This window comes from Anas platyrhynchos, chromosome 8, assembly GCF_047663525.1.
Source record: "Anas platyrhynchos isolate ZD024472 breed Pekin duck chromosome 8, IASCAAS_PekinDuck_T2T, whole genome shotgun sequence".
Classification (NCBI taxonomy): Eukaryota; Metazoa; Chordata; class Aves; order Anseriformes; family Anatidae; genus Anas; species Anas platyrhynchos.
In genome coordinates, this window is record NC_092594.1 from 19,086,099 (window position 1) to 19,102,354 (window position 16,256).

The following is a 16,256-nucleotide window of genomic DNA, read 5'->3' on the forward strand; positions in this document are numbered from 1 at the left end:
GAAAGCTACAAGGATACCTGGAAAGCCTTCAGCAGAGCAGGACCTTATGCTGGCAACTAAGTTCTTCTGCCAGCTTTGCCTTATAAGCCAAATCCTTCCCCTGCACAACCACGTCTCCGGCAGCACCTTTGCCAGCAGGGCTACTCCCATGAGGAGGATCACAACCTCCTGCTTCTTGCAGATGGAGCTGCACGGACAGCATGGTGCAGCCTCAGGGGCTGCAACTTTTTGCTGCTGAAGCTCATGCCTCCGTGCAGAGGCAGCATCCTTCCTTGGTCTTGTGGAAAGCCACAGCTTAAAAAATGTCCTTCTGAAGCTGTTAAGGTAAATCAAACAGTCCCATGTTTACCCCTGCAGTGACCACAGAAGAAAACACTTAGCCCCAAGGAACAGCACAGGTGTTGCCTCACCCTGCCCAGCTGTATGCACCAACAGGAGATGCCTAAAAACAACCACCTTCCCTCTGACCTGCAGTCAAGACATTTTCTACCTTTGCTGCAGCACCAAGCATTTAAATACTTATTTTCCTCTTTAATAGTGAACATAGCAAATGCTTTTCATACACAGCAAATCACAACATTTTTTTTCAAAGGTTAAGGAATGTTGTTTTTTTTTGATAGGGAAATCTTGATTTACAGTTGTCTATGAGCAGCTGATAAGGTGTATTAGGAACGGGTACATACAAACACTCCTTTCCAGAAAGTGTTTGCATTACTCATAGTTTGGGATGATTAATGAAAAAACAGCATTTATTTGGGGCCAGAGTAGGTTGTTGCATCATGGTGAAATATAGGTCTCTCCACACTTAGACAACTCTACTTATTTATTATTTTGGCAGCAGCTTAGTTCATGATACTTTATCTTTGTTTATTCTGTGTTTTTAGGTAGCTATGCTTTTAAATTAGCACCACAGGGCAATGCATTCTCCCGTGACAATCTTAACTACCCTTTGGAACAGAGCTGCTTCTACTTTTTTATTCGGGAAAATTTTCAAGTTTTGTTTCTTTTAAGGTGGGCTGCTACCTTACTAAATGCAAAAGTTTTTTTATTTTTTTAACTTCAGTACAAAAAGGACCAGAAATAATATGCACGCTAGGCTTGCCAGGCTTGTAATGGTAACAAGCATGACTGTTCATTCACCCTTATTACTGGCCACTTGTTTAAGTGTCACCATCCCACCGGCCAGTACTGATTCAGCTCCATTTAGATCAAAAAGCCTCGATGGTCAGCGCAGCAACCAGCTAAACATCAAAGCAGAAACTGCCTGGGAAAAGGCTTTCCTTACCTGCTGCGTTTGCTGCCTCTGAATCGCCCTCACCTTGGGGACAGGGCTCTCTCTGGAGGAGGAGGACTGCTGCCGGGACCGGCTCCCGTTCTGGATGGGCTCAGTCACCATGGCCCCCGACACCCCCGACATGCTGCCCGTGCTCCGCAAGGACGCGCTGTGCGGCAAGGACTGCGGTGCCTTGGCCCGGGCGCCCAGCCCTTGGTCCATTTTGCGGATCTGTGCTTGGCTGCTGCTGTTCTGGCGGGGCAAGGCGATGGGGACGTGCTTGTCTGTGACTGTGTGCCGCCTGGAGAAGTCCTCACTCTGCGTGCTGCGCTTGGTGAAGTCCTCCATGCTGCTGTTACTGGGCCCACTGAGCTTGAAGTCTTCGCTGTTGCTTCGGCTGCGGGAGCTGGCGGTGCTCAGGTTCTCCAGGCTGGAGTCCACAGAGGCCTTGGGCATCGGCGGAGGAGGGTTGTTGAGGTGGTAAACGGGGTTCTGGAAGGACAGTGGCTGGAGGCTGCCCTGTTGGTTCAAAGCTGGGTGCAGGGGCCTCCGCACCTGGGGCGCGCTCTGGGGTGTGCTCTGAGCTTCCCACAGCTGTTTGATGTTGGCCACCTGGGTGATGGAGAGCTGGCTGCCAGCCAAACGCAAAGGCACGTCGTGCATGATAGAAGCGTGGTCACTGTGAGCCGTGTGAGGATCCTGCAGGTCCATGAGGGAAATGCTACGTCCGTTGGGCAAGATGCTTTCCCTTTCATCCTTATCTGAGTAAGTCATGCTCTGGGTGGATGCCTGCTGAACCAGCAGTAAGGTCTTGCCCCTAAAATATCCATCCACGTTTTCCTGGGTTGGAGACTTCAGCTTATGCAAGTCACTGTCGAGAGGAAAGGAATTCAGTTAATTTTTAAGCAGCCGAGACCCTGAGAGACCTGTCCCAGAGAAGCCTCTTTACCTCATTTAACCCTCCCTCCCCTGCTCTGAAAGCTTCAAGGAACTGGATTTCCTTTCATGAGCTCTCTGTGTTCAAGTCAGAACACACTCTTCCTTAATTACTGCTTATCTTTGAAAATTAAGTTTGATTCAAGCAGTGCTTCATCTTTATTTTTCAGAGGTGAAATGCAAACCAACCCCACCAAATCCTTCCCCTTTAGACACTTTTATTTCCATCAAGACTTCAGAGCAGTTCAGTTTCCATTTAACCCTTCACCTACGTTTCAAAATTCAGCAGGAGTTGCCTAAAGGCTCCTGTAGGTCTAGAGGACAGACGCGTCCATGTGTCAAAACTGGCCCTAGGGACCTATCAGCACAGAAACTGCACAGAGACCACGATACACAAGCTCTTTGGCAGTTCTGCCACATGCCAGCTTTTTGCTTCAGATTAACAGCAAGACTGCTTTTTAGCAGCTGAAGTTACTGACTTTCAGCAAGGTGTTTGAGCCCTGGGTAAGTAAAGAGCTTCAGATCTCAAGTGCCACCTTGTGCACCTCGTACTGGCAGCGAGTATTCCCGGAGCACAGAGGCCCAAATTCCCTGCTGCTGCAGCTGGGCTGACAACTCAGGAGAAGTTCTCAACTCTTAAAGGCTGGTCCTCAACAGGTCCCTTCTCCCCACACCACCCGTGGGCCCTGGCTGTTACATACCCATCAGTGGGGTCCTCAAATATCTTCTGAAGCCCTGAGGAGAGACTGCCACTGACGTTTGGACTAGAGCTGTGCTCAGTGAAACGCCTCAGCTGCTGCTGTATTGGCGTAGGGTTGGTCATTGATTTGGTGATGTCGGCAAGAATACGAGGAAGGGGTCCCAGTTTTGCCACGGTCGCCTGTAGGAAGGAATTTTCACCCTAATTGGACAACAAGCACCGCGACATCCGCCAGTTTTTTTTGATAACGATGCACAGAGGCGGAGGGGTGGAGGTGGAAGGAAGGAGGGTGGGTGGTTGTGTGCGGGTGTGCCAGGGCCGTATGCAGTGTTACGGAGCAGCGTAACCACGACGACGAGATGGATGGAGGAGACGAAACGGGGTGCAGCAGACATTGAGGAAAGAAAAGGAAATAGAAAAGAAATTAGGATTGACCCCCAAAAATAAAAATCATGCTCAACAAAACAGAACTATGGCCATTCCAATGCAAAACTATCATGCAAAGCAAACTAAGTCCAGGCTGGGTAAGGTCAAAGTGAAAACTACGGTATCTACTCATTAAACGGCATTCAAAGACTACAGATTTAGCTAGTGGGGGAACTTTCCAGGCAAAGGGTGTCATGTGGTAAAGGAAATGCATGCCAACAGACAAGGGGATGCGGCATTCACGGGGATCATGAGAGAATTGCAGGGGTTGAGGGAGATGGGAAAAGGGGAAGATTTCATTCATAAGCTTTTGTATTTTGGCACCCTCTGCTGATGCCACCTTCTGTAGCAACTTGTTATCAAAAATTAAGGCATTCTTTCCTACCTAAAAAAAACTTCATGAGAACATCAGTGATCCTCATCCCAACATTATCACATCAGACTGGGATTAAACACACAGCTTTTCGTTCAGTTACATATTTGCTCAGCATTGCCTAGGCCCAGGAGAAGGGCAGCTGACACTCCAGTGAGCAAGGCTGCTCATACAGGCTCTTTATTTTTCTCCCCTTTTGGGTCACCGCTGGTTACATCATCTACAGGGCACCCACAGCCTCTTGGGTCTAAAGGAAGAGGGTGAAAGTGCTGGAGGTGTACCTTAAGGTAAAACCTTGCTGCAAAGACCACTGTCTTTTCAAAGCTATCCTTATTTTTCCTGTAGGCAGATACTCAGTCGGTTCAACCCTAGGGAGAGGTCTCTTTACATTCACTTTCTTACAGCACTTCTTCTGCAGCTATTAAAATCTCCGAGGTTCTCTCATCATTTCCCAGTCATTACCTGCAGTAAAGCGCTATTGCAATGTAACTTTAGCCCTTCATTCTTCTCTTAGCAAGCTACTACACTAGCCCCCAAGGGCTGGTTAGGATAGATCCAAGCATCTAACCTACAGAAAGGGCAAAGCAGATCTGCTTTGATGGCTTAGCCAGGTGCGGCTCCTCCCTTTAAGATATTTATGACTTTTATATTATATTTATATTTATATTATATAGTCATATTTTATATGACTATTTATGACTGATATTTATGATATTTAAGATATTTAAGATATTTATGACACTCAGAAAGCAGCTCCCTAAATGCAAGGGCTAAATGCAAAGATCCATTTGCAGTTCTAAGGATTGGAGCTGGGTTTCTCTTGACCTGACACTTGAGCAGCTGGAAGGATGGAAAGCTGGAAAGATGGCAGTGTTTCCTACACTGATGGGCTTACCCGATTTATAGGATTGGAGGAACTGGTCTTGAGTGCTCACTTTGCTTGTTTTCCTGAGGCTGCTGAACTGTCTCTATAGCAGACTTTACTGCCTGTGACATTTTGAATGTATGCTGTGTGCATGTGTGGGGGAAATGGACAAACAAGACCATAAATTGTTATCGAACAACAATTACCTAATATTAACATATGTTGTCTTTTTGAGTCAAGGACACTTCTATTTACTCTGATGCAGCAAGCTCAGTTTTTTGTTTTCTGCTTTAAATAATGTACAGTGAGAAAACAGAAACCAAACAAATCACTACTTTGGCAAACATCAGTGCAATAAAAATATGAAGAATGCATTGCAAGTCACCTCATCTCTTCAGTTTTAAAAGAAAGAGAATAATATAAATGGAATATGGACAAAATAATGCACCTCTAAAAATTATAATATGGAATAGATCCAAGTACTTGCAAAAAAAAATGACGATGCACGGCTCAGCTTTTCTGGGTCTTATCAAGTACCTTTGCTATCAAGGTTTTAATGATTTTGGATCCTGCAAAACCACATAGCTAAGGAAGAAACTAGCATCTCTTCTCTTTCTATAGCTAAATGGAAATAATGCTTACAGTTGGCGGTGAGCGTCTATTGTGATCAGCAGAATGGAGTCTGGAAAATGTATCTGACCCCGGCACAGCACAGGGGCAGAAAGCATCTTGCTTTTGTTACAGGATAAAACTGAGAGTGGAACCAGGTTTTTACAAGGCACCCTCTTATATATTAAAACCTAATCCAAAGACTGCAGAAATGAGAACATCTCAGCTGGCTTTGGATCAGGTGTTTAATGAAAACAGTTCTGCCTGGCCAACACATTATTCCACCAGAGGAGTAAGGTAGGGCCTGGTGTGCAGCAAAGTACCTCCATTAGCATCAAAAAGGGTCCTGTAAGATTTTAATTTTCCATCCAAACACCCTCCCTTTTTTCCAGATCACTTATGAGAAAACCGGCTGCACAGGGAATTCCAGGCCTACTTCTAAGTGTTGCCCTTTCCACCATTTAGCACCCAGCCTCACTTAAGGCTCTGCAGAGTGTTTGCACTGCTGCTGAAGCCCAACCACTTCACATGCTCTGCTTTAAGCCTTGATCTGGAATCACAGAAAGAGCACTTGTGAAATACCATTATCAAACATTCCTCTCAAAAGCTGTTGAGTAAGTTATCCCCAAAGCAGGCTTCAGCAGCTCCCTTGATGTTTCCCAGTGTTTACAGTTGCTACGATACAACCGCCCAGGCCTCCAGCCTGCTTTACCTTATCAAGTTGGGACACAACCTCCCATAAGAGGGAATGCAAAACTGAGAGCTCTCTGCCCAGGTCGATGTAGCCCTCAAATCCAGGCATGTTTGAGATGGTATCTGGATTAGAGATCTCCAGGAGGAAACGCTTCATTCCCCCCCACTCATGTTCCAAAAAGTCATTCATGAAGGCCATATACTCTTCCTTATTCCCAAACCTGCAAGAAAGGGGAGTTGGGGAAACCCAGTCAATAACCTCCAGACAAATACAAAGTATAAGTGCTTGCAGACAACTGTGAAATGCTTAACTTTAGATCTCCCTTTCTGAAGAGGGGGAAAAGAAAAAAGAACCATTTAAGAGATTCACTGCTTTTAGACTTGTTTAAATACTAGTAACTTGTTGATTGTATTATGAACAAGGGGTTCAACACATCTTGCCTCCTCAACCCCCCCAGTCATCCTTTCTCTCCTGTCTGCAAGAAGCATGCCCTTTGTATAATTCAGCTACGAATTTTGGAGGAGGGAAGTAAGAAAGTCAAGTTCCTTGGTGGGAACAGTCTTTTTTTTTTTTTTCTTTTTCTTTCTTTCTTTTGAAATAGCATAAACACTGACGTGCTAGTGCACACCACTCTTCTTGGTTTCATATGGTGTCCCTCTACTGAATTCAACATAACCCAAATCTGCATGTGAAAAGGAGAATCTCTCCCTCTCAACACTGAGGTGTCCCAGTGAGAACAAGGTTCACATCTAAATAAGAAGTTTTTTCCTTTCTAAAGCTGTCTTGTTTGCTGCAGACACAACTACAAGCAGCAGGGCTCTCCTTGCTCTGTAGTAACCTAGAGTGACTTGCAGCCCTAGTGGCACAGATTTCAGTTTTGTTGTCACCACCTACTTAGCAAAATTGGCGAGATTCTGAATGACTTTAGCAATAAGCGTGAGTGTGCGAGATGTCCGGTCATCAGGATACTCCTGCATGAGGCTGAAGAGGCTGGGGGACATGATGGCGGGGCACAGGAAGCGGAGGAAGAGGGAAGCACTGATCAGACGTTCACTGATGTCCTGCTTGCCCCTGCTCAGGCACTGCTGCTTCCAAGATGCAAATACCTCCTTCAGCTCACGAGGGAACACGCTGAAAAACAATAAACCAGGAAATAAAATTGCACGGGCAATGAGATGTAACAAGTTGAACTGATGATCAATCACCTGAAGTAATTATCTGTGAGAAATCATAATCGGCTTTTTTTTTTTTTTTTCCCCTCTAGGCTAGGAAATGTCATTAGGCATCTATTCTTGGATCCCCATTTAATCTGGTGATACTTAAGTACTCTTTAAAGCATCCCTTTTTATATATGTTAAGTGAAGCCTTTCTCAGACACACAGATTTACCAGCTAAGTACTACCTATCCATTGCTAGTCAGGAGCAAACAGGGTGTTAGGATATAAAAACCAAACTGAACTCATCTCTGTAACTACAGTTATTATCCTGCTTGTTAAGCTCTCTCAATGCTTCACATGTATTTCACCCTGAAGCAAAAAGACCCTTCTTTCAATGATACTCAGAAGCAGAGATTAATAGAAACCTTTCAGCCAATGATTTCTCCCTTTGTTTTCCTCTTCAGTTTTACAGATCTAAAGGGTCTGAAGGTCTTTTATAAATATCAAAACTTTCAGCTTTTTATTCCAAGCTCAAAGTAAGCTGTTATCTTCTCACTGATTCCCTCCTTTCTCGTCACACTTCACTATTTGTTTCCTTGGCAGACTACTTCAGCAGAAGCTCCTCTTGGGTCTGGTGCATTGGACTGCAACACCCTGTTTTGGGCACAAGTTCCACCTGCAATATTGTCTCCCATGTAGTAAGGTAGCAAGGGAAAGAAATAAAGGCAGTCTCTGAAGATAGATGGGTCTATTCTACCTCCCTGTACAACTGCTGTTTTCTCTTCTGTAGAGGAGTGGACACCTTATGAGCAAATGACCTAATGGGGGAGAAGGGGAGGGGAGATGCCTCACCAGTAAGAATTGATAATCTTGCAGAAGGCCAGCTCACAACACATTTTCAGGTTGCTCTGATGATCTGTTAATTCACTGGATGAACATTTGCTGGGATCCACTTCACAGTTTTCATCTGACTCATACAAAGCCTTGATAAACTCCCCTGGACAAAGGGAAGAGGATGACAAACCAGGGTAATTACATGAAAAGCCTCCTTGACACACCTTTAAATCCTGTTTATGCCTTTCCTTGGCAACTGCCTCCTCTCCTCTCTGTGTCTGCGGTACAGTCTCCAGACACCAGATGTTGGGGACACGACTCTTCCCAGCTCCTTCAGAGCACAGCGTTTGCCGTACCAGATCAGACGACTGGTGCTCTAATGCTTCAGCCTCCCATGCCCTCGCTGCCCCCAGACAGAGGCACAATAACAGGACGGCTTTGCTTATAACCCCTGCAGACACTTCGTTTATAGCCTAAAGAACAGGATTTGACTTTGTACTCAAAACGCATTATCAAGCATAAAATTTTTCACAGCCTGAAAAATGAAGCTGCAATATTTGTCTTCATAATTTCTGCAGGAAATACACTCGACAATGGTATTTATTTTGCTTATTTTTAAATTTACCGTTTTTTGTTTGTTTGTTTTTTAACTTTATTCATCTTGCTCTTGAATAAGAGGAATACCTGAGTACTAGATAAATACTACTAGTATGCTCAACCTCTTTTATCAGCATCTTACAACATTTTTGTTGCTTCTATCATTCAGAATCCTTTGCATTTCTGTCATTCTCCTCTTACGGCATCACAACAGGCACTGGACACATACAAAACCAGATGAAGTTTCCTGTGTCTGATGAACTGGAATAAGCTACTTACTAGTTCTCCTATCTCTGCTAGCACACCACGAGCTTTTTAAACCACTGTTGTTCATTAGGCAAAACCCCTTTATTCGTTCATGATTCAATGTCTTTTAAGTTCATCTCCTCAGAAGATATAGCTGGCTCTGAGCTAATGCCAAAAGGCTTGTTTGTGCAAAGTTTTTGTTTTTTTTTTTTAATTATTATTATTATTTTTATAAAAACCTTTAGTGGTCCCCCCAGCCACTGCCATCTTCAGTCAGCACTGCTCTTGCAAGCAAAGCAAATGGCACTTTTTCTTAAGCTCTTTTGTTGGGATCCAAAAAATTTCTGCTGAGGGCATCTAGATAACTTATTTACTGAACTTTTGACATCGTTTTGGTGTGAGCCAATTCTGTTTTGTCTGTTGTTTGCTGGCTTAATTTTCTCTCTTAAACACATTTGAAACATTCTCTCTGTGGTCCACAAGGCCCTGCCTTAATCGGACACCAAAATGCTCTTACAGATGTATTAAACAGCTAACACTAAGTATAATGTTGTTGATCCTTTCAAAGGATATGGCATCTGAGCAAAATGACTAAAGACAATTTAAAACTTGACAAAGAATCAGACGAGTGTATTGTCATGAACAACCTTGCCCTGGGCTACAGACAGGCTAGGTGACCTTAGGGGGATTTTTGATTTCTTACAATCTTGTCACTCAGCACCAATATTCTAAATACATTATAAGTCATTAATTTTAAAATATTTTAACATAATTACTGCACTTTAAAGGGCTTGCAGTCAAATGTAATATAGTGGTCCCAAAGCCGATCATTCAGTCTTCTGAAAAGCATAACACAAAGCAATGTGCTGCTTACTTATCCCCAAAGCAATATGCTGCTTACTTATCCCCACCAGCGAGAGCCTAGGCCTGTGACTTGTGCTCAGTGGTTCCACCCATGAGAATAAGACTACCAGAACAGACTCATTATGCTTAAAGCATTCCCAAAATGCATATAATCACAGACCTGACTATACTGACCCTTGGAACACTGACTAATTTAGCCAACTAACGCCTTGATGACTTGCCAGCATCTGAGATTGCTGAGAACAAGTGAGACTGCTGGGAAAGCAAGCTGGTGGCTTTTTGTTTTGTTTTTTTTTGGTGAAAGGATGTGGTGTGGGACTTGGCTTTGGCCTGATCTTGTTTCCCTTGTATCAGTTTCCAAAGCTTGCTTCATCCAAGAAACAACAGGAGGATGGGTGGCTCACTGTGCAAACTTGGATAACAAAGGCTGTGTGGAGTTGGTAAAAGCTAACCATAGAGGGGCATGCATGTTTTAATGCTCTTTATTGCGATATTAGTTGCATGTACGGTAATTCCAGGACAGGGGCTTATTGCTAGAGCGGAATCTTTTGGTGGGGAGAGGACAGTAAGTAGTACTGTCACCAGAACCCATCACAGTAAGTGGACAGTAAGACCCCGCTGGGGGGGATGGAGTAGGACATCGCAGGATGGCCAGGCAGTTTTCAGGACGTGGTGACTGAAGAGCACTCTGGACAAAGTCAGAAGGCTCCCTATATAGTCTGTGTCTTGGTCTCCTGCTCTGTGCTACTCAGCAGCCCTGAGGCCTCATCCCCTCCTGCCATGTTTGTCTAAGGACTTTTGTTGGGACCATGTAGCAGTTTAGACAGTTGACACAAACATTTATCTATTAATTGCTCTGTGGCAAAGATAAGGGCTGAGCAAGTCTAACACTTGCTCTGGAATGTGTCAGCATTACCAACAGCTGCAGCTGAAGCATCTCAGAATGAGCTCTCCTGTTATGTACCCACTGAACCCAAACGCTACAGTGGGCGCTCAAACCTGATGAATGTTAACACCATAGCTAACATTTGCTGTTAGCTATAGCTAACCCCCTAGGCGGTTCACTTTGTCTTGAAGTGATTGCAGGAGCTTCTTTAACATAAAAGAAGATTAGTGAAATATGTTTCACATTCTTAACTGTTCTGAAATCTCTACCTAATTTCACTGCACGTGATTCCGTGTTCATTCCTGACGCCGCAATGCAAAGTACTGGACTCCATTTCCACTGTTAAATGAGGTGACAGAATTCCTTTTTTAAGCTTGTTCATAGAACAGATGGAACAATAACCGTTGCTCACTAAGCAGTGTTATATCCCCTCATCACAGCTAGAGACACAAAGGTTACCCAGAAAAACATAACGTGGTGATGCAAACTTTAAGAGGGACTCAGCTGTATCAAATCAAGTTAGCTTTTTCTTGGGTGCTACACCTTCCTCTGTAGAAAGGAAAGGCATCAAGAGCAGACAATGCATGTTTTGCTATCTGGATAGCAGACATCTGGGCTTAGTGCTGAGGCAGTTTCTTCCCATCCCACATTCTTTAACGTACCTAGCTGCATAAGGCTTTAGTCACGTAGCGGAACTAAAAATCCATGTTGTGACTCTGCCACTTCACCAACCCAAGTGGAGAGGGTTCACCACATGCCTCTGGAAAGCACCAGACTCGTGGGGTAATACAGTATGGGTACAAGGAATAACATCTAACAGGAATGCTGGACTGATTCTCTGCAGCAGGATCAGCCCTTTCCATGTGAGCAGCTGTGAGCAGCTCTTTCTTACCTAGTGCATCGTGAAGGTATTTCTGCCCTACCAGCTTCAGGTACTCTTCAATAGCTTTGGTAGCAAGTGTGTTCTCCCTGAAGATCAAGACATCGTGTTCCCCACAACGATCTACCTCAGACATCACCAAATCCGTCAAGAAGTCCTGAAGAAATAGGTCAAATGACAAGAGGTTAGTTTAACCAGGCCCAGTATGCCAGGCTAACTACAGAAGCCAAGAAAGAAAGACAGAGGAGCCAAAGGATTACTGAAATAACTGCCCAGCCTGGGACAAAGGGCGCAGATGCAACATTAGTATGGGCTGAGGAAATAGGTAGAGCTCCTCAAAAAATAAAAGACAAATCACAGATGATAAAGGGAAAAGCAAAAGCCTCTAAAATAAAACCTTTATAGCTAAGCTTAGATCCTGAACAGAAACCCTCCTTAGTTCGGTTATCGGTGGTTCTGTCTGCTGAAACAAACTGATAATGTACGTTTATATTTTGATACCGAATATTACATATAAAATTGGATTTAAAAATTCAAGTTGGAAGTTCTACACAATTTCTCACCCCTTTGAGAAATTTAAGTATGAAGAATTGCTTACAACAGTTAAATTCACAAAAGAAAAGTGATTTAGGAAAAAAGTTAACATGCTTGCTGTGGATCTATATGGCTTAACTTGCATTGTTTTCAAAGGCTCAGGTAGGAAAGATCAGCAAGTCTTGATACAGTGAAAAATCTCTTGGTATAGGGTCTAATTCTACATTAATACTTCTGTTATTCCTGAGGTGGTAACTCGAGTCAAGGACATTCAGCATTTCACAAGAAATGCTCAGAGCTTCACTACAGCCAATGTCAGCCACTGCCAAGTTCTCCAGGAGAGGAGCCATAATCTCACCTCACCCCCACTCTTTTCTAAATCTTAAAACAAAAACAGAAATAAAACACCATCCTGTATTAGGGCTGAGTGACAACTATGTGAGTGACAACTGTGACTTTCTGGTTCTGCTGGAAACAGCAGCAGCACAGTTTGAGGAGAGTTATAGCAAGGTTTCACAACCCCATTATGTACACAAACCATAATGCAGTGCTGGCATATTTATGTAAAATACCCAGAGCAAATTATACATTATAAAAATACATCAAAAATACATTCAGTACTGTTGTTTTTCAATCCCTTACTACTGCTTCTTTTCAAGACTGGAGAAAATTATTTTCACCTGGTGCAAACCATGGACACCCAGCTGCATCAGCACCACCACAATGTGAGGTGGAAACGTACCTTCTTTGCAGATTAAGGTTACAGCAGCCTAAGCCACTTAATGCTTCCAGTAAAAACAGACTCAAACACAAAGGCACACAGAGGGCAAAGATATAACGATAATTTATCTACCGAGCACTGCAGGAAAGCAGAGCATGCTTTCCGGGAGGTTTCAACACAGCTCTATAGGAGCTGTCCCAGCTATCAACTTCCTGAGATCAGCTAAACAAGCTGGTAAGGAACAAACTCCTGCCATGCATTGCCACTGAGCACCAGCCTTTTAGAAATGTATGTCAAGTAAGGGATGGAAAGCATTGTGGCTAATAATGGAATTGTTTTTAGAGCAGTTAATTGAAGCTGTCCCTTGGCTGTTGCTTATGGTCATTCTTCAATATCTCCAATTCTTTATCTTGTGCTTGGTGGTGCTTGTCTGGCTCTAGCTGGCATTACTGGAAGAAGCTGGCTACAGCTTGGTACTGCTCTCGTACACCCACTTGGCAGGCAGCATCTGGATCAGTCAATGCTGGTTAATGCTTCTCAGAATTTCTAGAGACCTGCGGGACATTCTCCCACAATCCATTCAAAGAACCCAGGGCTCACTACAATTGCTGCATCACAGAGAACCAGCAGCACGCACCCAAAAGTCCTAATAACATTCTTGGGGCAGACAGGATCACCATTAACTGAGTATGGATTCTCCAAATGGCTGTTCAAATGCTGACCAAATCAATGTTTGCACTGATTAGCTGACTTAGCACTGAATCAACAATGGCATGTTGCTGCTTGCTGTATTAGAGATATATTTATAGAAGCCATTCTCTGGATTATTTAACTCTTGCTTACTTATCTCTTATCCTGTATCATGACTTTAGAAATACAGAAAACGTTCCTGAGCACAGAAGTGCAGGCCCTCATTTTTTAGAGCAACATGAAATTATACAGTCCTGCCACTTACACTTTGTATGCGGTATCTTTAACCTTTTTATCAACTCGGGCACTTAATCTGTGTCAGTATGGTACCTATCTATGTGCCTCCTTGGTAGATGTAATTGACCAAATGTTTAAAAACACTCCCAAGGTCCTCTTCTCAGCCTTATCTCATCAGTTGCTGTGGTTGTGCCAGCCCAGACTGCCTATCTTGTACAGTAGCTGAGAAGGTAGCACCCATCATCAGCAAGAGGCATTTACACAGAGGCCGCCCATTCTTACCTTCGCTCTCCCAGTGCTCTGAAGAATGTGCACCAAGGCACAAGCCATCTCTTCCTTATTCCTTACGCTGATCACAGGCTCCAGCACAGAGCAGAGCATAGTATAGTTGCTGGTAACAAACTCTGCAAATTCTTTGTATTGCTCCATGGGCAAGATGGTGATGGTTTGGTAACGCGATTTGATCCGAATGGAAGGACCCCCTGATTTCCCCTTGTTGGGTGTAGGGGTGCTGACTGGGTACCATTTTTCCACAAATTGGCGACCAGTTACGCTGGCCATGGGAATGTTGACCAGGCCTACGTAGTTATTCTTGTCCTTTTTCTTCTTCTTCTCCACATCCTTGTAGATGTGAACTGTGATGCTGTGAAGAGGTGGGAGACCGTAGAACTCAAAGTGTTCTCCCCAGAAAATGTTATCTGCTTTTGTTTTGCTGGTGGTGCGGGCAAAGAGAGTGTCATCAAGGCACAGCTCACAGAAGTACTTCTTTTTGGGGGCCAGGTCCTTTGCCTCAATGATCCAGAGACGGAGCACATTTTCAGCTCGACGACAGTTGTCCTGTGCAAAAGAAGGAGCTCAGCTTTTATTCATAACCTCTAAAAAAACCTGAACATTTTGTCTTCTAGAGAAGTGGCAAATGGCTGCCTTTGCGTCAAAGGTAGGGGCAGAATCAGAATTCACATTCAGATTCTTTGATCCTTAGAGTCAGAATCTCTAGAAAAGCAAACATTTTCTGAAGCAGAGACAAAGGACTGTCTTTTGCATGTCAAAGGTAGGGAGCAGAACATTTTTTTTTCTCAAAAAGCTGTATTTGAAATGGTTTGGAAAACAAACACTGCACAGGAGCCACTCAAAAGCCGCTGGTCTGGTGGGGCATACTGTGCTGTTTACTCTTGTGAATAATTTTAAGAGCACTGTTAGCAAGTCCCTCCCAAGTGGCTGCTAACTATGGAGGTGACTTATCAGATGTTTGCCAGCTAATCAATAACTTGACTCCCATTCTCACTCTGGCTCAAATTCCTTTTTTCTTTTTCCCCAAACTGTGCCTCTGCATTAAACCTTGAAGCTTGGTGTCCCTTTCTTCTGCGGTACATGGAATCAGAAACCAAGTCTGAACCATCATAAGTGGGCACCTGGGGATGAGGAAGCAAGGTGGCATGGTATTTATTCATTAAAGGTTTAACCTACTGCACTCAACACAACAGTGCACAGCAACTTATCATACACTGATGAGTGGACTTCTCTCCAGGCTAAATTAATTGAGCATGTATCTGTGGGAAGCCCTGTTACACTGGACTAAAATCCAATCATATCACCTCCATTCCCCTGGTAATCTTATTTCCGCCGTTCCTGTTACCTTATTCGGCTGTACTGTTCTGCGTAGGTTTTCCATCCACTTATCCCTCTCTGCTGCAGAGGAACAGCTGAAGCATTTACTGCCACTGGAGTAGGTTACCTGGAAGATATAAATGACAGGCAGAGTTCAGGCAAGCCTAGAAGACACGTGAGGGGCTGCAAAAAGCAAGGAAGAAGATAAGCAATGTTTGAGCAACAAAGTCAATACAATAAAAGATGGAAAATAGTATGAGAGTCTAGATGTGGAAAGGTTAAAAGATCCACAAAATGCAGAGAAAAAAAAAGTCAGTTCAAATTAATACGAAGCAGGAAGCAGAAAGAAACATAAGGGGAGCACCAACAGCTCTTCTTAAAGACTTTTAAGCAAGGCTTAAATCAACCACTTATTTTTTTAAACACTTGCTAATTGATGTATAATTATTAAACACTCGCAGTTTTCCCTGGTAAATCTCAGAGACAGATGATTTGGTTACCAACAGTGCAAAGACAGAGCAATGTATTAATGTAAGGCAAAGCACAATGGAAATGGTGTCTTCAGGAAATACAAAATATTTCTGAGGGTCCAGATATACAGCAGCAGGCTAAAAGAAACCAAAGGAGTTGTGCTCTGATCCAGCTCCACCCCTTGATGCCATGCACAACTCTGCTTTCACGCAGGAGTGATCCACCTTGGTTCTTTCACTTTTGCTTGGCCTGACAAGCTTCGTTTACTCTTCCCATTCATTTGTGCACACAATTAAAAAGCAATTTGAGGTAACAGCCTCAGAGCTATGATGTTGCCAGTATTTTCACTGCACTCCCCAAACCTAAGCAAGCTGGAAGGTGCTTCCAAGCAAAAGAATACAAGATTGAAGCAAACAGGAACAGTTCCTGGACCCGTCTCAAGGGAGAAGAGCCTGATTTGCTGGTTTTCTGCCAGAGCAGTTTTCCGGGTTGTAAGCAGATCTTTGTCCCAGAAGTTAGACACACCTGACTAACCTTGCTGAAGAGAGAGCAGACTGACTGTCCACTGCCCCTGCCACAATGCATTATGATGGCCTTAGACACATCCAAACAGCACACGTGAACGTGCTGGAAGGTAAGGATTGTGCTTGCACCA

General features: G+C 43.8%; 1 protein-coding gene across 13 annotated transcripts in view; it reads right to left on the minus strand.

Moving 5' to 3' along the window:
• Window positions 1-16,256, minus strand: part of RASAL2 (RAS protein activator like 2) — a 176,932-nt gene that overhangs the window by 14,791 nt on the left and 145,885 nt on the right. For 10 of the 13 annotated variants that reach the window (XM_038183330.2, XM_038183331.2, XM_021272309.4 and 7 more), the window contains 8 exons: window positions 15,159-15,257; window positions 13,805-14,359; window positions 11,353-11,497; window positions 7,886-8,030; window positions 6,771-7,007; window positions 5,895-6,096; window positions 2,911-3,110; window positions 1,286-2,144 (listed from right to left, as the gene is read on the minus strand). In XM_038183330.2, coding sequence (XP_038039258.1) covers window positions 1,286-2,144; window positions 2,911-3,110; window positions 5,895-6,096; window positions 6,771-7,007; window positions 7,886-8,030; window positions 11,353-11,497; window positions 13,805-14,359; window positions 15,159-15,257 — 2,442 coding nt within the window. The remainder of the gene's footprint in view (window positions 1-1,285; window positions 2,145-2,910; window positions 3,111-5,894; window positions 6,097-6,770; window positions 7,008-7,885; window positions 8,031-11,352; window positions 11,498-13,804; window positions 14,360-15,158; window positions 15,258-16,256) is intronic. The other 3 variants (XM_038183332.2, XM_021272308.4, XM_072041664.1) reach the window with 1 other exon arrangement.